Source organism: Liolophura sinensis, chromosome 8 (assembly GCF_032854445.1).
Source record: "Liolophura sinensis isolate JHLJ2023 chromosome 8, CUHK_Ljap_v2, whole genome shotgun sequence".
NCBI classification, from domain to species: domain Eukaryota; kingdom Metazoa; phylum Mollusca; class Polyplacophora; order Chitonida; family Chitonidae; genus Liolophura; species Liolophura sinensis.
The window spans coordinates 18,888,771-18,911,706 of NC_088302.1; the positions used below are offsets into that span (position 1 = coordinate 18,888,771).

Below are 22,936 nucleotides of genomic sequence, written 5' to 3' on the forward strand. Positions count from 1 at the left end.
GCAAGAACATCTGATGCATAATTTCAAGGACGTTTGTGACAAACCAAGCAGTGTCATTACAAGTGCCATTTCCAAATCAAATGAGTGTGTTTGCCTATAGCCTGTTATATGATGATGATCAGCCTTATTCCCTGACAAACCAAAATGGAAGCTAATCAAATATAATATATAAAAGTCAAAGCTAAGTCTGTATTCAGATATGCAAACTAGTGTATTCGGAATTGACTACTGGTGTACATCTATCCATTATATATATATATATATACATGTGTATATCTTATACAGAGGAAATCAATAAATCTTTTGTTTAAGATGTTAACTGATCAATCAATGATACTCAGTCCAATAGAACTTTTCACGAGATTCTGAGATGTCAACATGAGTTATAATCTGTAAAATGTACACTAAAATCAAACTACCCTCCATGTTTTTCTTGTAATCTGGAAATACGCATCTCAGAAAGTTCTGACAGACTAATTAACATGGAAATTCACATCTCCGATGATTTCAGATCACAAAGATCTCAAGATGAAGACAGATCAATGGTATCGGGATTTGATCTTGTGTCCTCACTGCTTTAGACATGTATACTTGTATGTGTGGCGCAAACCAAAGCTGTGTTTCCAGTCTTTTGTAATTTGCCATCAGAGCTTGAAATAGAAACTTATGCATGATGTCCTGTAGCCCCTAAGTGTTTGGACGACCTTGGCTTGCAGTTGACCTTTTATCAGAATGACACGGATCTGTCATCCACAACCCTGTCCATAATTTCTAGAGTGTCCCTCCCAAGGGTGTGCTCTTTTGTTGCTCCTCTCACTTCCTTCTGTAGCTCTCAAACAGATGCCCTCTTGGGAAATGACTCGCACAAAATTGCCCATCGCTCGAAAACCTACGCTCTGGGCATATGATAATTTCGGGGAGGCACAAAACAATTAGTGGTAACCTTTAGTGGTGAGTAGCATTCAGAGTTCATCAAACACTGCAGTTCTCATTTCATCTACATGCATTTCAAAACATCCCTGAAATCATGGAAACAACTTGTGTATCAAAGGCTATGCGTGAAAAGCAGGAATTTACTATTGTTTTGACTCGCCCATCTCTCACTTTCTCTTTTCTCCAGAATATCTGTCTCTTGTTTTTCACACTGCCTTATAATAAAATCTAGGCGACGCTTTTTGCATTGAATCCCGTAGTTTACTATGTAGAGTTAATGGAGAATTGAGGTGTTATTCATGTTTTTGTTCGCTGCTACTTAGTTTGTCCCAAGTGGATCCTACAGCTGCAAAAAGCTTTTTTTTGAGTGGAGTTTAAATTCTGTTGTTCTGGTAAATTTGTGCCGCCTACTGGGACCTTATATTAGCTTAGTGTCTCTTACACATAAATGCCACTGCATCATGAATATATTCTGTATTATATTGTGGTCCAAATATTTTTTCGTTCATACATATTAGTTGTGAATAAAAAACTGCCACATATTTGAAATTGTTTAAACGATTGGTATTAAGATTAATCATTGTGTGTAGATGTTTTTTTTTTTTACTGAGGGAAGAATTCCAACTTTCCAAATTTACATGCAATCTGCATATTATGCAGATTGAGTGTTAATTTGGAAAGTTGGAATTCAAAAAATTTTCCTTAATTTTACATAATTGTTTCAAATTCAGTTAAAAACTTCCGCATATCCAGATGATTTTGGGAGGAATCTGAACTAAATACTGGATAATTTTGGCATTACCTTATTAATTTTTCAACCTTTTGCGCATGAAAGAGCAACTTTCAGTGCAGTTTATCTACATTTTCAACTTGATTTTGGAGATAAAACCACATTGGTTAGATTGGTCAATTTCAGGGCTTCACAAAAAGTATTATTTTATCAGTCAACACAGAATAATGCCTTCAGATATTCTTGAATAAACACCTTGCAAATGTGCGAAAAGGTGGAAAAATTACAATAATATTTTACAATCATGGGGTGTTTGATATATGTACGTCTAACATTAAATTTTGTGTATAAAGAATGTCTCATTCATGCATGTGTTTGAATTTATTTATGTGATTGTTATATAACAGCATACTCAAGATATTTTTACATATATGATGGCAGCGAGTTTTACAATGGGTGAAGGAAACTAAAGCGCATGGGTGATCCACTCAACCTTTGGCAAGTGCCTGCTGATCTTTTCCATGGATGACATGTAAATTTAGATAAGACCATAATGGTGGGAGACAAGTGGTCTGAAAATTACACGTATGTTATTCTGTGCAAATGGCACTATAAGCATTGTTGATTGCTAAATGTAAGCATTGTTGATTGCTTTCATTGGTTTGAAAGAGCAACTTTCAATGTAATTTATGCACAGTTATCATTTGATTTTGGAGACAAAAATCGTTTGGATTGCCCAATTGCGCTTCATAAAAAGTATAATTTTATCATTCTACACACAATAATGCCTTCAGAATATGTCAGAATCAACACCTTGCAACCATGCGAGATGCACATGTACAGGTTAGTACGAGTTTGCGAAATGCATAAGATTAAAGGACAATAAACAATATTTATGACTACCAATGATCAGTCTATTGCGGTATTAAGTGACTAAGTTGTTCTACCCAGCCTGCCATTTTAGCACCGCCCTCTCACTGAAATAGCATTTTCATGATCGTTTTGACGCCCTTGTAAATCACTCTGTGTTCAGTACCAAAAATATTACTTTTGGTTTTGAAACTTATATTTTTCCAGCAGGATATCTAATCTTCAAACAAAGCTCGGAACGCCTTTCTAGGATCAGTAGAACTCTCTGAATCAAGGAAAATGAGTAACTAAGTAATGGAACAAAGTTTAAGTCAAATGCAGCATTTTTTAAATTTTTTTTATTTTGGTTGATCAGAGGTGGTGGTGGTGGGGGGGGGGGGTGGGGGTGCATTAAGAATTTGTGGAAACATGCTGAGTAATTTACAAATCCACCTGTGAATAATGATACTCGCTCTGTCTGGCTACTTTTGCCATCACAAGTGAATTATTCATGACCCCAGCTGCTCAGTATGTATAGATATAGCAGACAATAGGAAGGATGTCATATATCTAAATGTAAATATCCGTCAGTTATGTCTCATAGTCCTAGACATTTGGCTGCGTTATAATTACCTTATTACATGTACAAGGCATGGGTGTATAGCATTGACTAGAACTTCTGTAATTAATTCTGAAGAGCGGGAATACTTAGAAATTCTCCATGGAGATTTGTTTGGCTGAAAATTTTTCTTGGTCTGAAAATCAAAAACCATGACCAGGATTCTTAGAAATCTCTTAAGAAGATTTGTTTTCTCTCTTTTCTGAAGCGCTTTATTGGCTCATTTTGCTGAAAGAATTTAGACAGTCATTTGGGCCATATGACTTTAATATGGAAATAGAATGTACTGATGTATACTTTCTTTTATGTTTTTATCAGGTCATATATATGGCTATCCCTGATTTGAGTCCTCAACCTTTTCACATATGAAAGAGCAACTGTCAGTGCAATTTAGCACATTTTTAGTTTGATTTTGGAGATAAAACTACATTGGATGGATTGTGAAGTTTCAGGACTTCACAACAAGTGTAATTGTATCAGTCAACACAGAATAATGCCTTCAAAATTTGCTTAAAAAAAGCCTGCGAATGTGCGTAAAGGTTGCGTAAAGTTACAGTAATCCTCCTTGCTCTGTACATACATCTGACATCTCTTCACTTGAGCTTTACATGTCCCAGTTCTTTATGATCCCACAAACAGCTTAAGTGTGTATTACATGCATTGCTGTTCATATTTTTGACATTTTTCTTGGGTAAGACACTTAAGAACTTTAGAACTCTAGTTGAAGGAAAAGGGATTTAGTGCATTTCTTAATCTTTGCTTCTAGCATTCATGTCAAAGTATTGTGAGTGCTTTTTGAGGCTGTGCTTATTGGGTTGAAACAGTTGCTGGATGCACCATTGGCTGTTTAATAATTAGACCTTCATTTAACACCAAAAGAAGAATATGGGTGACTTTGTGTTTTTGATAGATGATCAATCTGATATTACTTGTTGTGTGAGCATTAGATTAGTTTCTCTTTGCAAAGTTCATTGGAACATTACGTTGTATCTGCTTGTGGTAATTCGTCTTTGTCCCGCAGGAATTTAAAATCAATATTTGGATTGTGGAATGGCTCCCTAAAGAGCATAAGAGGTTTTGGCTGAACGACCGAATCATCGTACACTGACCAACAATATGGCTGATTTATCTTGGCTTAAAACTCATCATTGGCTTAGAGAAGACTTTTATGGGAAAGAAATGATTGTTCATGTAGTCGATACTGTTTGCCGTGTGCAGTATTCTTTGACCTCTTGTAGCATATCACAAGATTTTTTCTGTGGGTTTTCCATCAATAATTGTGATTTTTGTCAGTGTAGAAATTTGGCCTTTGGGGTAAATGCAGTGCCGGAGCTACTGATCTTGTTTTCTGTCAACTTTTCCTTTCAATGCGGTATGCAGATACAGGCATATCGTTTAGAGCTTTACTGGGTAGTCAGATGTGGATTCCGCCTACAAGGCATGAAGAAAATGCAGTTGTTGACATCCTGAAAAATAAGAAGAGAGTTATAGAATTTTGTAGTACGTTCAACCAGCCAATGATCTCATAAGAAGGCTCTTTTAGCCTTTGCCAATAATGAGCATGTGCAGATCTCCCAACCAGTATGAGTCACACGCAACCACTAATTAGATAGAGATATCAAATTCTTTCAAATTCCTGAGTAGGAGGAGTGTTGTCATAATCGGTAGAGAATTCCATATTTTATAAAAACAGAATCTGAAAGTGCAATTTGTCAGAATATCTCTCGCAAGAGACATGTTCTAGCTAATCCTGATTAATATTCTGTTCCACAAGAGTGAAGTTGTTTTCTTGCTTCCTTGGTTTTGGGGCATCTGATTAAGGATTTGTCGTTCATTAAATGCCAGCAATTTTGCAGGAGTCCATGGGACTGGATGTATTTCATATTTTAGACATTGTTTAAACGATGATGATGGAAATTGCGATACATGACCTAAACTTTGGCTTGTGACTAAATTACTCATTTTGTCAGATTCCGAGAGTTCTGATGATCCTAGAAAGGTGTTTTGAGATTTGTGTGGAAGTTAGGATGATATATGCATCCTACTGTAAAAATGTAGTTTCAGCACCAAAACTTAATATTCTTTTACTTTATTTGCTTCCAAAGATGAAGTATTTGGGTTGAAACTTTTGTGGATCATTTTCCATTATCCATTCATGAAATATTTAACAATATAACATTTGGTTTAGGTGTATCCAAATTTTTGATCCTTGGATGTAAAATAACCATTTCATTTAAATGTTTTAATTTAATTAAGTTAAAAATGCCATTGTGGAGTTGTTCTCAGTATACCCTTACGCGAAAGTGCCCGTATTGATTTTTCTTTACCCCAAAAAAGGGGAAGTCCCAAGGGGAATTTCCTTCGTGATGGGGGGGTCAAGATAATTGTGTGTTGGGTAATTTTATAGGTTTTCCCACTGCTGGAATTATCAATATGGTAAATTTGTGGAATTGGTGTTAAGGTTCTTCCATTACAAAGCTAGGAGAAAAGAATGGTGTCCTTGTGAGGGATGATGTGATCACTGAAATATAGAGGCACTCTGGGACATACCCATTTTCTGCTTGTCGTGAAAAGTATACACAAGTGTTGATTATCTGAAAAAGCACTGTGCTTGTATACAATCATCTGAATTACTTATTCTAGTGGCTTTTTTAGATTATGAAGTGTTAATGCCAGGAAGATCCAGCCAGTAATGTAAGCTTTAAGTAATAATCTGTCATGTTCAGGCATATAATGAATAGAAACAGAAACATTATTTGATGTTTTGAAGAAATGCTAATTAACTGCATCATCAACTGGGAAGTCAGTGTTTGTTTTTACTGTGTTTTATTACATTTTCAAAAGAACTGAAGCTAGTAAATTGGAACGGTTTGATCTAAATTATAAAGAGAACGTATGTCAGGTAGCTGGTTGTTGGGAAGTTGATATGTTTACCTTTTTGTGTTAATCAGCTGTCTGAAATTCTCTTTATATTATGAACAAAGGTAGAAATTTATATTTATGAAAACATTGCTGAATATTGGTTGTTGAAGACATAACATTTGGTCAAATTAAATAGCATGGTTTCTATGAAAGTTGTTTCTATGGATTCTGTGTTTATGAAAGCATTGCTGAATGTTGGTTGTTGAAGGTATAACACTTGCTAAATTTGAATAGCCTAATGCTTGATTCTGATTGATGCCTCCACGTTGTGGGGCAATTTAAAGAGTTTTGGTTTTGTGTTTATTTATTATTTATTTATTTGATTGGTGTTTTACGCCGTTCTCAAGAATATTTCACTTATATGACGGCGGCCAGCATTATGGTGGGAGGAAACCCATGACCATCCGCAGGTTGCTGCCAGAACTTCCCATGTGAGGAAGCCAGCATGAGCTAGACTTGAACTCACATCAACTGCATTGGTGAGAGGCTGCAGGGTCATGTTTTGGTTTTGAGACGTCTGATTAATTTCTTATGAGAAAAACTTAACTTAATTGTTGATATTAAATGTATCACTTTACAGTATTTATCGGCATTTGTACAGACAAAACTTTCGGTGAAATATAGTATTCATAGAAGTAGGAAATAAGGACTTGTGCTGCACCTGTTGGGACCACTTTCTGATACTCAGAACAATAGAGCTATTAACTGGCAGGCACGGCATCAGTATAAATGGAAATTCTGACTGTGTTCTTAACAAATACTTGAAAGAGTTCACCATAAATTCACACCAATTAAATAGCATTTCTGTGGCTCTCTGTGGTTTCAGGTGATTTGGACCAACCCAAAGGCCGTGTTGTTGACATTTGAAAACAAGCGAACAACAGATGATGATCGAATCAGCATTAACCGTCCTTACATTAAGGAATGGAATCTCCACATCCGGGATGTCAAGTATTCAGATCAAGGAGAATACACCTGTCAGATTAACACCGACCCGGTCAAAACAAAAAAAGTCTACCTGCATGTGCAAGGTAAAAGTTTAACTTACAAGCATATGTGGAAATATTTTTTTATTTATTTGATTGAAGTTTTATGCCGTATTGAATAATATTTCACTGATACGACTGCGGCCAGCATTATGGTGGGAGGAAACCGGAAACAGTGGAGGGCAACATGTGATAATAAGAAGTCTTCACAAATTACCATGTTGGATATGTATGTGAACAGTTGCAATTAAACCACAACTGAGATACATATTTTTGATAAAAAAAAAAAAGAATAATGAATTTTAATCAGCGCGGTGGATGATTTGGATATGGATCTGATTTACTGGCTTAAAATATTCTGTGTTTTTTTTTGCTTAAAATAATCTGTGTGTTTTTGTGGCTTAAAATATTTTGTGTGTTTTTCGGGCTTAAAATATTCTGGCTTAAAATATTCTGTGTGTTTTTCTGGCTTAAAATATTCTGGCTTAAAATATTCTGTGTGTTTTTCTGGCTTAAAATATTCTTGTGTGTTTTTCTGGCTTAAAATATTCTGTGCGTTTTTCTGGCTTAAAATATCTGTGTTTTCCTGGCTTAAAATATCTGTGTGTTTCTCTGGCATGATTGAAAGCTTGTGACTGCTGATAGACTGCTTTATATGACATCTTCACATCCTAATTTCTTTCACTATATACTTTCTTAGTTCTTGCCGTTGTTCATGGAAGATACAAAGAGCCCGATTGACCTAATTTAGCTCTTTTTGGTTTATGCTGAATGTGTTTTGGAAATTAGTCACATGACTATTGACCAGAAATGTCCTTCATGATTGTTGACTAAGATACAGATGCCTTTTACCATTTATGATTATCAAGGTTCACCCAAATGATTCAGCTAAACCTTTCATCAGTGAGATTATGAGATCAAATCTGGGTCCTGCCTTCCTACCACTTTGAACTGGTTATTTACTAGGGCTGTTGACCTTTTAAATTTAAATGTCTGTATTCCATTGACTGAAAGTAAAAAGAAATCCTTGATTAAATTTGTTTAATGATGCATTTAATTAACAGCTCTAGGGATATACAGTTTCTGAAGGAAAACAAATATGGTTGTTTTCGGTTTAGCTCTAATATTGCTGTTTTGTTTTCATCCAAGCTTAAGGCATGGAGCTTTAATAGCAAAACTGTCCAATCCTAGTCAGTAGTGGCTTCTTATGATGCAATGAATATTTTGTTTAAGCATCTAAGTGAAAAAAAACAACAACAAAATGATGAAGAAGACAGGATTATGCTTTCAAAAGAGCCCATTTACCATAAAAATCATGCCATCAAACATTATATATTAACAACAGCTGGTATTGCTTTTGTCTAGTTAATGCACTTTATCAGGTCATGTAAAATAAATCCTCCATAAAACCATCAGTTAAGGATTATTGTGGAATCCTCATATTTGTTGGCCAGCTTTGTGTCGTTTGAGGCAGAAAAAAGTGCAGGATGTGTGTGCTATTTAGCTTAAGATCCTCGGAAGAGAGTTTGGTTAAAGTCCCAGGGCTATAGAAATGTAGAATTACACATTCACAAGATATGTACTATTAAAGGATTTTTCGACAAATATTTGAGTGCTGTTAGTTTTGACGAAGCTGCCAGCCCGTCTGGCTGATCTGTATCTATCATGCAAGCTTGACTAATGATGCAATGTCTTCAATGGTGCAAAAAAAAAAAAAAAAAAGATGGGCTAAAGCTCCTTAGGGGTGCTCAGGGAAATTATGATAGCCATGAAATGGAGAGGGTAAAATCCCCCATATGCAGCGGCATTGGATGATGTGTCAGTCAGGACGACCACTCACAAGCTCTTCCATTAGAGGATATTTCCCTATCGTGGGTATTAATGTAGCAAATATCCCTCTGACAGCTACACCAATTTCCTATATCGCTCTAGTGTTTTTCTTTCTCATGTTTACTTAGCCCAAGGACATTTAGTTTAGTTTTGAAGAGAGGAACCTCTGCCTAAAGGCCAAGCTTGTCAGTGTTAGACTAATGCCCTAGGGGTGAAAAGCTATGGAACACCATTCCAAGCACTTTAACCAAAATTCTCAAGCGTCCATTCAGATGAAAAGGGAAAGCTTTGGGTTGCGTTTCTGCATTATTCAGGTGTGTTTTTAAGGGAACGTGTGGGAAAAAAGTGGAGGTGTCAAATGCTAATGACTTGGCTTCCCTAGACTACAATTAACCAATGCACTCTGGGATTGAGCCTGGCCTGGTAGGATGCGCACTGTGTCTGTGTCTCAGTGCATTGTCACACCATCATTACACACTCTTGTAAGGTTCCCTCCACATGATAAATGACACGGCTTAAGAGATGGGGGGAAAATGTTGGTAGAATTGGATTGGGATGGGTGTTAAGCCAGGACACTGAGCCTCTAACTTTCCCATAGAGATTGCAGGCTGATTTGGCTAGGTTGTCTGCTATTGTCATGCAGTCTGAAGACTGTATGCATGGGCCAGTGTGTTATGGACAGCTAGCACAGAATAAAAATTTTGTTTGCTTCCAGATGGACATGCCTTCAAAGTGTTCCCAACACCCATGATGCTGCTTGAGTGATTTCCATTGCATATACGTTTGGTGGCAAATTTTGCTGTTGGCCAGTTGTGCCTAGGAGTATCGAATCCCGCGGGTGGTGTTAAATTTCGAGCCCATTAATTCCGGGTTCATCAAGGACCATCAAGTGCTTGTTCGATGATCCAACATTTTCAGGCACCCGGCCATGAGCCTTAAAGAGTGCCATGTAGTGGATGTTATTGACAAGCTATCGGCCTCTTTTTCCCTGTTTTATTTCCCCGTTCTGTTTTCCCCACTCTCGTTTCATCCAATTGTTGCAGTACACACAAAATACATCATTCAGTTTAGTTATAGATTTCTAGTGCACCACCTAATCAATATCGGAGAAAGAATTGCTCTTGATTGGGATCAGAAAACGGCGCTATGTCATAGAGCATGGGCTAGTTTTTTCTATTACATATATTTGGGAACTTGGACTTTAATGATAAACTCATGGCCAGTTGAGGGAAAAAACCGTCAGCTTCAAAGAGAACATCAATTTAAGGAAGGATTTTTTCATTGGGAATCGGAATTGTGGATTCCTCATGTAATTTTGGCCTTATCAAAGATAGATTCGGTAAGACCACGGATGCTACAATCTAGGTTCAAATGAAGGACCTACTGGTTAGGCAAGCTTCACTACCGAAAAAGTCCTGTGCATGCAAGAGCGTAATTAACCAGGAAAACACGTATCCACCAATCCCTATTTCCCTGACAGCTTGACAGGGGAAGTAATTCCCGCAGCAAATATTAAAGAGAGAATAGTTGGGTTTGTACTGATTGATATGTACAGGCAGTCCTGTGTAATGATCAAGAATGCAGCCAAAATTGCCCGGGGATCTGACATATATGGGCTCAAATACTGGACCAAGGCGGAGAAAATAATGACCAAGTATATGGCAGAAATTAATCAAACCCAACGTACATGTATAGCTGGCAAGTTTTAACGAGAGATGAAGTAATGGTGGAGGGGTTAGGAAGAGTGCTGGTTAGGGAGTAAGGACCCACAGAGAGGATTGTATGTATATGTCATTAGGCTATTGGTATTCATCTCTGTTTTGTTTTTCCTTCTCCTCTTGGAATGTATATCAAACATGTCCTTAAAGTATTTTTCATGGTGATTTGGAGTAAGATAAAATTTGCATCATGGTAGTTTATTTCTTTAAGTCACTGTTGAGTTGTGCCTTATCTCAGTTTGACAAGTCTGCATAAATGCTTATTGTTGAAACGATGCGAATCAGCTCTGGATGAAGACAAAAAATGACATAAAAAAAAGGTGCTTTGAATTTGATAGTTTGATGCAGAAAATGTTTTGTATTTTTGTCTTCTAATTGATCTGTTTATGAGCAGTAGATGGTCTCCGTCCGGACGCTTGGTTTTGAGGAATGCTGTAATCGCACGGGATGAGGCTGGCGCAATTCTTAACCTCTTGAAATGATGCATTGGGTTTGATCGCTAGTCTATTGATTTTTGTAAAAGACAAATTAACCAGTGGTGAAAAAAAAGCATCCACTCGACAGCGGTTTGATAATGGTTATGACATGAAGTGCTCTACTGCCTTTTACTTTTGATTGGTGCTCTTTTTTCTGTCACAGTTACATACTCTGCTTTTTTCGCCCCGTATACACTAATTCACTTTCACATGGATGAATGATGCATTCTTCCTTGTCTTCCCCTCATCCACGGAACTCCGTCCTCCCATACTCAACAGGAGTTCGTCCCAATCAGTCAAAGAGGCATGTCAATCCATTGTTTTGTTGATTGCTGGAGAGGGGAAAAGTTGAAATGGCTCCTCTTTTACGCTTAGCAAAGTTGATGAATAATTCTAGTCTCATAATTTTAGCATTCCATCTTCATGATTTCTGCACTTTGGGAGGGTTTTTTTTTTTTTTTTTTACTTGTTCACATTTGCCTATTTTCTTGTAATTTTTAGGGGGTCTTGTAAAGTTTGTGAAAATAAAATACTTTTATTTCAAGACATAGGACAGATGAAGACTTTAAAAACATTTTTCACTTCATTGAACTGTCTCAGGATTTTGCATTGAAGAATATCTTCAGGTCATCAAAAAGGTCATTGTGCATTTAGTCAGAAGTATTGGAGGTAAAATAAAACGAAAGTAAAATTACTAAGTAAGATCTTTACATTATTATGATAAGTCTTGTCATCCATGCATGAACATTCGGAAGTGAAAATCAAATGCAAACCTCAGTTTGCTCTTTAAACTCCACGTCCAAATGTTATTTGGAATTTCTTCAATTGCCATTTGTTGTTAATGCATCGTTTCATCATTTCTGGCCAGTTTTAAAGCTATTAGGGAATTAAACTGGCTGTAAATTACCAGAAACTTGACTTGAATATTCAAGTCCTTGGAATAGTAAAAAAAATAATGAAACATTAAAGCATTGCTAAGATGAGGAGAAAAAAGTTCTACAAAAATTGTGGACAGCTTGAAGGTTTGTACTTGATTCTCTTGACTGAAATGTTAAAAGATCCACATTTCAACCCAAATGACAGACATCAAATCTATAAATCTAGTTTTTCTTGTACAAACTTCAGAATGTCATTAGACAGAAAATAATGGTATGTAATCTAACATTTGAAATCTATTGTATTTGATAATTATTCATTTTGCTCGATTCTAAGAGGTGTACTGATCTTACAAAGTATTTTTGAGTCCTGTTTGGAAACTAGGATAATATCCTACTAGAAAAAAAATCAGCAGTAAAAGTGATGTTTTAGGATAGGTTCATTATTTGCCTCTTCAAATATACTTTTTAATGTGAATTTTAGGGCCTGTATGTATAGCACAATCTAGCTGTGGCAAAATTACAATTTTCTTTTCGGCCATTTGTCATCCATGTGAACATATCCATTTATAAAGGTGTTCATCGTTTGTTGGGGTCATCAAGCATCCTTCTGACGTTGTGAAAGTCTGACAAATGTCTTATCGACTTATTAAACCACAAAATATCAGCCGAAGATTCGACTTGTGTGATTGCTTTATACACGGCAATTGATCCATGTCATCTGCATGGAGATCACCGGCGATATGATACTCAGTGAATAGAGCACGACCGGCCTGGCTCTCCATGCATGGGAATATCATTTGGCGGTTACACAGACCAGTGGCTATATCGCCTGTGATGTGAGGCAACTCTTGTTTTCGTCTCGTGGGAGATGTATTGGAAGAAATCCATACAAACTTTCCCGAGGCCCTCTTTCCTGGAGCAATGAGCCAAATTCAATTTCCTGTTGCTGGTCTGTCACTTGGCATCACTGTTACACAGGGGGCCCAACACTTTCGGCCCAGTCCTTATTATAACAGCGCACCCTCTTGTACCTTCACAGAAACGGCACACCATCAATTTGATTGGTGCGACAGTCAGCTGTCGATTTGCGCGATATAAATCCTTCGAGAATATGCAGATTATAAGGAGTCTGAGTCGACCTGAAGAAGGGGGAAGTCTCCGGAGTGGTCAAACTGTGCTCATTACAGGCCCCCTTATTCCCTTTGCGTCTCCAAACCCACCCCGTCAATATACGCCAATTTTGGTGGCGGAGGAAATCGTGTGACTCCAGCGATTAATGCAGACATTCTCGCAGCGAAATTGACTTTCTGGTTCTGTGTTCCTTGTTGAGGTACAAATCTCATTCACTGTAGATCTTATAAGTCTTAAAAGCTTTGCCTGATCATGTCCTCTTGTATAGATTGAGCCTACTTGACATAATTAAATCACCAAAAACAAATGTTAACGTTATTTTCTTGGCTGCTGAAATCTTGAAGCATGCATAAGAAAGACTGGATTTATAGATTATGGCCTCTGCCAGTTGGGCTGAAAAGTTGATCTCTTAACATCATAACCCAATGTTTTTTTGTTCAGTGGGTCTTCATGTTTACCTCTGACATGTAAATTTGTGGAAGGCCCATTGGCTGAATGGTCGAGACAACTAACTTGTGTTGCTGGTGAATGGGTTCCTGACTTTGGAATTTGAAACTTAAGTATAATTAAATACAGCATATATGTTGACCTAAATGCTGCACACAATTATCACAACATTGTACGGTCTTTGCATGGTAATAGGAAGATATTCAGGCCTAAAATCTCCAGACATTGTTTTCATTGATGGATGATTTGTATTCCTAATAGAGCTTCCTGTGAGAGAGAAAATGTGTGTCATATGTGTAAAAGTTCATCAGTTAGTTGCCGAAAGGCGGTTATTTTACTCCACCCATGAAGCTGACCACAGCCATGTAGGGATCCAAATATTGAGCAATAATCACCAATTAATCAGTTCAGATTAAATGACGAATACTACAGAACTATAGATGAATCAGGTAATAAGTAATTCAGTTTGTGATTAGTGGCTTACGATTTAATGAATTTAAAGGGTATATGAATAACAAACAAACAATTTTTTGTTGACAGTTCCATCGGCAATCATCGATCAACTGTCATCGTCGGACATGGTTGCAGAGGAAGGGGACACCGTGATGCTAGTGTGTAATGTAACGGGTGTGCCCCACCCAGAGGTTACATGGTTTAGGCTCCCCACCCAGGCAGGCACCCAGAAAGAAAGTAGGTTGAGTGAATAAGTCATTTTACAAACAATGTGGAGAATAATTTTGACGTAATAAAGCACTCAAGGGTTTGTCTTAAACTAGATGTAGATATAATACATATGAAGCATAGAGGCATAATACTGTAAAGTATAGATATTATTTACATATTCATATTTTAAGTGCATATTTGAGTGAGTGAGTGAGTGAGTGGGCTTTAACATTGTGCTGAATAATTTTTCAGTCATATGACGATGAAGGAATCCTTGAGGTGTACGTAATGTACCTCCTTGTTGGAGGACGGATTTCCACTGCTCTTTTATCTAGTGCTGCTTCACTGAGACGCCTTACCGAAGGCAAATAAGCCACCCCACCCCAGTCATTATACTGATACGAGTCAGCCAGTTGTTGCACCTCCCTCTTTTAAAATCTTAGGTGTGACTTGACCCAGGATTGATCCTGGATCTATCGCTTCCGAAGCGGACGCTCTACCAACTGTGCTATCCGGGCCGGTCAAGTGCATATTTGCAGAGAAAACCATAATTCAGTCCTAGCGATTCAACTGTGGGCTTTTTGTGCCATTTTGAACCAGCTGAAGCATGGTCTGATTCCTGTATTTGCAAGGTGTTTCTTCAAGCAAATTCTGAGCTCATTATTCTGTGTAGACTGATAAAATTCATCTTTTTGTGAAGTCCTAAAATTGGCCAATCCCACCAAAGTAAATTTGTTTCAAAATCAAAATAAAAGTGTGCATAAATTGCATTGAAAGTTGCCTTTCATATGCAAAAAGGTTGAGGAATATGGGGATTTATATCTGTAGTTTATGTGGAACTATGAAAGTTGGAGCACGTTTAGAGACGAAAAAGAATTGTGACATTAGTCATCCTATTTTGTGTACAATGGCCACTGTAGAACCTCAGTGATTTTTGCATTTTCTTGCTGTAAAAAAAGAATTAAAACAATCATAAAAATTATTTATTTTATTTGGAATCTGCATTAAATAAATAAAACACGACCTTTTAGATGATGCATTTCTTTAGTTAAAGCTGATCTAGCTGCTTCTTTAATGTCAGGAGATTTGCCAGGTACTGTGGAAGAGGGCCTCTGCCCAGTGTCCGTCATCCATAGATGTGATCAAGCTGGTCTGGGGACGTCCGTGGCCAAGGTGTTTAGCATGCCAGCCAGGGGCAATGACCCACGAGCCTTTAACCAATGCGGTTGCTGTGAGTTCAAGACTAGCTCAGCGACCTGTGGATGGTTGTTGGTTTCTTCGAGCTCTGCTTGGTTTCCTCCCACCATAATGCTGGCTGTCATGGTAAAAGTGATATATTCTTGAATACAGCATAAAACGCCAATCTAAGCAAATCAAAATCCACTGAGTCTATTTTATTAGTGAAATACTTTTGAGTGCAGCATTATGCAACTCAGATCAACAGAACAAACAAATTGATGGATGTAAGCAGTTATTTGTATGATTTTATTAATGTGTACAAGTGCACTACACATTGCATTCCAAGAATGCACTAGACATTGCATTCCAAGAATGCACTAGACATTGCATTCCAAGAATGCACTGTACATTGCATTCCAAAAATGCACTATACATTGCACTCCTGTTACTACATAGTATGTATGACAAGCATAGGTACCTGTGATAGGAGACATAGTGACTTTATTGCTGATCATATTTGTAGAGGAAATTACAAGTATGATTAACTTCAGTGCATATTCAAGTTATATGTATGTTGATTTCATGTCTTTGTTAATGCAGTCGCTGTTGGTATTTTATTATTTTTAAAAGTTATTAAGAGTTAATGCATATATTGATGTTGTTGCAGAGATCGGTGTCAGCGGTGAGATTTTAATCATCCACAACGTCTCACGTTTCTGTGATGATGTTTATGAGTGTGTAGCGTACAACGGAGTTCCTCCTGCGGTTAATCGACAGATACGAGTCACAGTACAATGTGAGAAGCATATCTCAAATTTTTCATTGAGTAGTTGTTTTTGAGTGAAATAGTTTCAAGTATACTCCTTACAGTGGATGTCTGGCTCTCTACCTTAATTTCGCTTTACATCACTGCCACCAGTAGACAAGATTGACTTTTGGAGCCTGTGAGACGCATGTATGCTTGCTTACGCTGAGTCTTATCACTTGTGTCCTCCTCTGGAACTATTTAATCAGCATTCTTCAATGAAATTGCTTCAGGTTTTGGTTAGCATCATGTTGACCATACTCTAAATAAAGAGGATGCATGTGTATAAAGTATTATTGGAGATCAAGGTTGAGACAGATTGTTTGTGTTTTTTGACATCACTTCCTGCCTCATTACAGTGACTCCAGTGACCTTGGCGTTGTTCAAGATTTCTGTACAAAATTTTCTATTGGTGCCAGTGATGTAAAGCGAAATATAAAGAGCTACACATTGCTCTAAGGAGTATGATTTTCAAGATGATTTTTTATAACTGTTGAGATTTCTAATGTCAACCAAATGAAGCTAAAACAAAATTAAGACTGGTGTTGTATGGTGTTTACTGATGAAATGGTTAAAGTCTGAAAGGAATAATAAATTAATATATCTTCAGAAAATGCAGTGTGTTCATTATAGTGTGAAAGAGGAAGAACATGCTCATGGACAAATTGTCCCCCTTGATGTGACATTGGTGAAAGTTATCTCCCCTTAGTGTGACATGCCAGGTCTTCAATTTAGCAGCACAGATGTAGAAAGTTGCAGTGTTTAGTATAACATTAGTTACGATTTTGGTCAGTGCTAATAAATAATGGCATAATTGATTGATTGAATTATCTATAACTTTTAATGTTTTAATGATATCTTTTTGTTTTCTATTATTTATATTTTATGTTTTTAATTTATAGTCCCACCTGAAATCCAGCTTCCAAACCGGAGAATTGGTCAAGTCAGGGGGAGAGAAACCATCCTGGAATGTATCATCACAGCATATCCTCACACTCTGAACTACTGGAAGAGGTTTGGAGAGGAGATTGAAAACAACGACAAGTACCAGGTGGATGTCTATGAAGAAGGGGAAGATACTCTGACCCTTAGTTTGAGAATTCGCTCTTTACAAGAGGAGGATTATGGGAAATACACATGCGTCTCTATTAATCCTGTAGGATCTGATGAAGAAACAATGTATTTATATGGTGAGTGGTTAGATATTTTTGAGTATGGCAAAAATCCCAATCAAATAAATGAAATATTTTCACTAAGGTCTTGCCTATCAGTCGATAAGATATACAAGGTGCGGGGTCAGAAACTGGCCATGGTCAGGTAAGTTGTAGATTACCCCACTCAATGATGCTCATGTAATGATTAGCGCAAGGAAACTTTCTTTTAAGACCACATGCATTCCACCAATATAATAAGCATATCTGTATTCTACAAGTGGAAAAGATCATCAGTAACTTGCCAAAAGACGTTGGTTTACCGCAACACTCGAGTTTCCTTCAGTCATAAAATTGACCACCATCATATTGATCAGTGCAAAGTTCTTTAGTATGAGGCATTTTACAACAGGAAAATAAATGAATTAAGTGTAACTGTTGAAATCATTGAAACTAAGACACAAAAAACATCAAATTTTTTCTGCTCAGTCTCAGAATTTAATTCACAAGTGGATATTTAGAAACTGGCAAGCTGTTCCAGTTTTAATGTTTTGGTTTAAATGCTCCTGTTAAACTTCTTTTATTCATACATCTGTCTTGTATATAAGTTATGAAAGGAGTAAGTGTAACTTTTAAAGAGAATCAAATTTAGCCTTTCAAAAATTTGTCTCAAAGCTATCAGTTGTGGGGGCTGTTTTATGAAGTTTACCAGTTGTGATTACAGCATGATTTGCTGTCATGGTGTGGATGATTTAAGGTCTGTCCTAATTCTCCAACATTGTTGCATATGAAGAGCTAATTTCAGTGCAATTTATACATACTTTTTATTTGATTTTGAAGGCAAAACTACATTGGTTGGATTGGCCAATGTCAGGACTTCACAAAAAGTATAATTTTATCAGTCTACACCAAGTAATGCCTTCAGAATATGCGTGAATAAACACCATGCAAACGTGTGAAGAAGGTTGAAGAATTACAGTAACTTTGCATATGTAATTAATCTTTAAGGCTGTTCATATAAAAATGGCAGATCTGCGTGTTTTACTAAGCAGCAGGGTGGAGGACTGTTTTTTTGCTGCATTTTTTTGATGCTTGTCTTGATCATGTCAGTAGAAATATTTAGAAAATCTCATGTCCACTATTGGGCTTGAGTGTCCTGGCGCTCTTCATGCGTACGAATTTAATTAACACTCAAATAAATATAATTAGGTTTACTTCTAGGAAACACCCTTCAGAAATGATTTGAATTAGTCATTGTTAAAAATATTAAATTAATTTATCTGAAGGAAGTGTAAAATACATGTATTTATTTGTGTGATATCATTTCTTATTTCTGCAGAGAGGAAAAAAATCAAAACCACAACGACGACAATGTCAACTATACCCAGCACACACAGCAAAGCCACACAGCCAGACTTGGTCACCTGGCGACCACCCAGCAAAGTTCCCACGGATCCGCACAAGCAACCCGGTAATCAAGGCTATCTTCCAGGTGAACATGGAGAGAAAGATTTGAACCGAGGAGAAATAGATATTGTCACAAAGGGCCTATCCAGAGAGACCCCACCTCAAAATGACCAGCACCCGGGTAAGTTAGGGTAACTGGGTGCATGGTCATTTGAGTTACCGCCACACAGAGGTGGTGGTGGCTGCGGCAATCACCTTTTTGACTATCTCATTATCTCCCCTTGGTTTTCTTCATTTAACCCTGCATTTCAGTATTGTATGTTCCTTTTCGGACATTTCAAGAGAAACAGAGCCTACACTGATTGGCTGACTGTGGAAATAGCTAAGGTTTCCTGTGATGAAGCCAGTAGCCTTGGTCTCGCTGGAATTAAACAATGTGCCATATGGATAAAATTCAGTAAATCAGTGACAATTCCGTATGCCTTTAGATATTTTTTGATAATTTATATTTGTCCTCTTTGCTCTCTATATTTTTAATCTTGGATGCTATTTACTGTTATGTTACCCTGTTAACAGCGAATACTATACCATATAATTTTGGCGCTCTCGAACCTTCAGACTCTTGAATTTATGAAGTTTTCTTTTAGAACTGACTGCATGCATGCTGATACTACTAACAATCACTAACAATGATTATTCACTAACAATCATAAGCTAACATTAGGAATAGATAAAATGCTGAAACCTATAAAATTGATTCTACTATTTACGACCTCAAAAAGAGTTGTAATGCCCTGGCTGACATGTATCTGTCAGTTTCATATCGTCAGTACCTTTCTCAGTCAGGCAAAAAATAAGTATTGGGACAAATACACCAGTGCTAAAATTAAAGCTCTCGGGAGGCAAAATTATTTAATAGTATTTTTTTAAAAAATGTTTTCTGTCCATGAAATATAAATTTGTAGTGGATGATTTATTTGTGTTTATTCCAGTCCACAAAAAACAAAAGAAAAATGTCTAAATTCATGTTTTTGTATGTTGAATAACCAAGATCTGTTTAAATTGCAGGCAAGTCTGGAGAAAAGATGGAGTCGAAAGGAAATTTAGCCAACAAAGGGGCTTATGCCTGTATATTTATTGTCGTCTTTTTATCAGCTTTAACCTCCATATGTGTGTGGAAGCGAACATGAGACAAGCAGTGGAAATGGATGTGGAAGTAAATTGTTAATGTGACACATCTGGCAGTACTTCACAAAATACTGTCAGCTTTGTTCTGTCATGACATCATTTCATGACAATGGTGTATGGGACCAGCATTTTTCAGCATGACATTACAAACTGTTGCCATGGTTACCAACATGGTGGTTTCATGTGAATGTGAATCTTACTATCTTCGCCCTAAACGCTCAGTCAACATTTCTACTTGGGCTTCCAGCATCGCCTCGCCATTTCTTCTAAAAAGTTTGATTTGGTGCAAAGAAAAAATGTGTTTTCCTCAAAATGGAAGACAAAAAGGTGATCTACACGAACCAAATGAATGAGCCATTTTTTTGGCCTAAATACAATAAATGCAAAGGTTGTTTTCGTGGCTCAGATCAAGATTCTTTACAAAAAATGCCACGCTAAAACGACAAAACATCAAATTTTTCAGTTGGACTCGATAACAGAAAGGGGACATAACTCTTCTGAGCTAACTGATTCACTGTTTGTTCTATGTAGCAGTATTGGCAGGAACACACTGGTACATTGTGCTTCTAGATGAAGTATTGATGCACTTGAAAGGAAAGGCTAGTCATATTTCTTGCAGGAATGAAGAGTTTGCAGAAAACTTTCTGCTGGGAGAACTGTTGGTTGATTTTTTTCTCAAATGTACATGAACATTTTATTAATATTCGTACATGTACAACAGCCCAACAAGTTGAGCAGAGGCTGTAAAAAACAAACTGGAATTATGAGTGTGAAAATCTTGTTTATTAATTTCATCAAATTTTCTGACACATCCCATAATGATCAATGCAGTTATGATCTTCTATTGTTTGAATTTTTTTTATGTACTGTGCTCAAAACTGACTCTGTTGCCATGTCTGTTCACAATTATGTGCTTTATTCATTTTGTTGATGATCCAATGTGTAATTAATCAAATCAGCATTGTTCTGTTAATAAGAAAATCTGTGATTTTATTGGTGGCGATATATGTGTAAATGTACATGTATTTAAGTCACAATACAGTGTTTTATTGTTTGTTTTTTTGTTTTTTTTTTAAACTTGTGAAAGAAACTTGTGCCAAACTTCTATTAAAGTAAACAACTCTGTTTTTTTTTTTTAACATATGGTGTTTCCATAACAAATTATGGAGTTATAATAAATTATTGTGTGATTTTTAACTCTTTATGAAACATAGTGTACATCCTGTAAAATTGATGAAACTGTTCGTTCCACAATAAGTTGATAAATGACATGTATATCTTATCCCTTTCATTTTAAGTGGGCTAGCTACTCCCAAACAATTATGCACCTGTCTGTTGATGTACAATTCCATTATGCTGATACAATTAAGTCTGCAGACAAAGTTTTCTGTACAAATTTTCAGAACAAAACTATATGGTACTGGTTCTGTTTTATGACATGTGATCCAAAAACAAAATTAATAACAAAACAAATTGTTTGCAAGAGTGTTACTATGATGTCCATGGTAATATTCCACCAGTATCTGTAAATATCAGCCGATAAGTTTTTTTTTGTCAGAAAAATCCACATTTAGCTAGCCTGCTGAGCTATTTGGATTTAGTTTATGCTATGCTCCTCCTCTCTACCCAAAGATTACAATATATAGAGAACCTGCATCGAAAACTTCGAACATGTTTAGATCCAGCCCACTTTTGTTCAAATGTATGGTTGGTCCAACTCTGACAGAATCTACCAGTAAGATTGGACAAAAGCAGTGACCCCCTCTGTATTAATCACTAAACAGAGCTGCATCTCTGTATCTAGTGCAGTGGGTAGTAGTGGAATGGAACGTAGTAAATATATCCATTTTACCGCAGAGCAGTGTTTGGCTAACACGAAAAAAAACATCGCAGAGCAGGACGTTTTTATTGCTACCATGACGACATTCCTACTTGTATGGGACTTGATGTTTTTACCTCCCACACGACGCACAGATCTGTATAGCATATACTTCTGTGCTAAAGGAATCTCGCCATACAATTTCATGATTATCTTATTATTCATTTACACATCATACTATGTTCTGTATAAAAAATTTTTTTATTCCTTACATTTTTATCAATCTTGCACTCACCGGAAGAAAGTGATGCGTCTGGCCAATATTTTCCTGTGCCTACCACTGTGTGTCTGTGTGCGTCTTAGCGAGTGTCAGTTACGATGATGTGTGGAAGTGTGAGCGAATATGCAGACAATATTTCTCAGTTTTTTATTCTCTCAACCATGTTGTTGTTGTTTTGACCGGATATGTTAAGTTTAGGATGAGTTTGTTTAAGGCATATTTGTGACAGCCTGGTGCTCATGGTTCTGTAGGCAACTTCTAGATGATCTGTGTTCGTACTCGGATTGACAAAGCAGTATTAATGACAGAATCGTCAGAAACCAGGGGGCAGTATGCAATAGGGCTATATAGCAAGCTTTGCTACACTTGTGCGTGTGTGTGGTCATAATCCAGTACAGCCTGTACTCCAGTTTCTAGAAATAAAGCTCCTTGGTTCTTTACACTTTTCTATGTTTTTTGTTTTCTTCTGTGTGTAATAGTTTTTTTGAGCTCTGTTCGAAAAAAAAAAAAACAAAGCAGGTTAATTGTCAGTCAGCATTTTATGATGTACGGATAGGCGCAGGATTTTGACGAAATGCAAGACTGTGCAAATAGCTCTAGGAGAACCGTCTGCCGCTTACTATCTTTTAGGATCCCAGCTAACATAGGTGGAAAATGCACCGATTCCCTGCCCAAAACTGGGACTGGACCTCATCAGCTTGTGCTTAAGATATTTGCACCTTACTCGCCGAGATTTGTGCATTTTATGTCTACAGTTATGTGGAAACATGGCAGCCAACAGATTTTGCCAATACGCAGTAGTCATGGGAGGATTTTAAGGAAAGATACAGGCTACGTTCAAAATGTTCAGGATAGCCATTTCCCCATGATCATAAAGCTTCGTTGTCACATTAGAATTGCGACAGTGTGATCGATCTCCAAAAGC

General features: G+C 36.9%; 1 protein-coding gene across 3 annotated transcripts in view; it reads left to right on the top strand.

Moving 5' to 3' along the window:
• The window catches only part of LOC135472703 (limbic system-associated membrane protein-like), an 87,794-nt gene extending 66,069 nt beyond the window's left edge, over positions 1-21,725 (top strand). For 2 of the 3 annotated variants that reach the window (XM_064752332.1, XM_064752333.1), the window contains 6 exons: positions 6,880-7,084; positions 14,060-14,209; positions 16,029-16,157; positions 17,069-17,356; positions 18,657-18,905; positions 19,793-21,725. In XM_064752332.1, the coding sequence (XP_064608402.1) occupies positions 6,880-7,084; positions 14,060-14,209; positions 16,029-16,157; positions 17,069-17,356; positions 18,657-18,905; positions 19,793-19,914 (1,143 nt within the window). In that variant the 3' untranslated portion in view covers positions 19,915-21,725. The remainder of the gene's footprint in view (positions 1-6,879; positions 7,085-14,059; positions 14,210-16,028; positions 16,158-17,068; positions 17,357-18,656; positions 18,906-19,792) is intronic. The other variant, XM_064752334.1, reaches the window with a different exon arrangement.
• Positions 21,726-22,936: the final 1,211 nt, after the last annotated feature.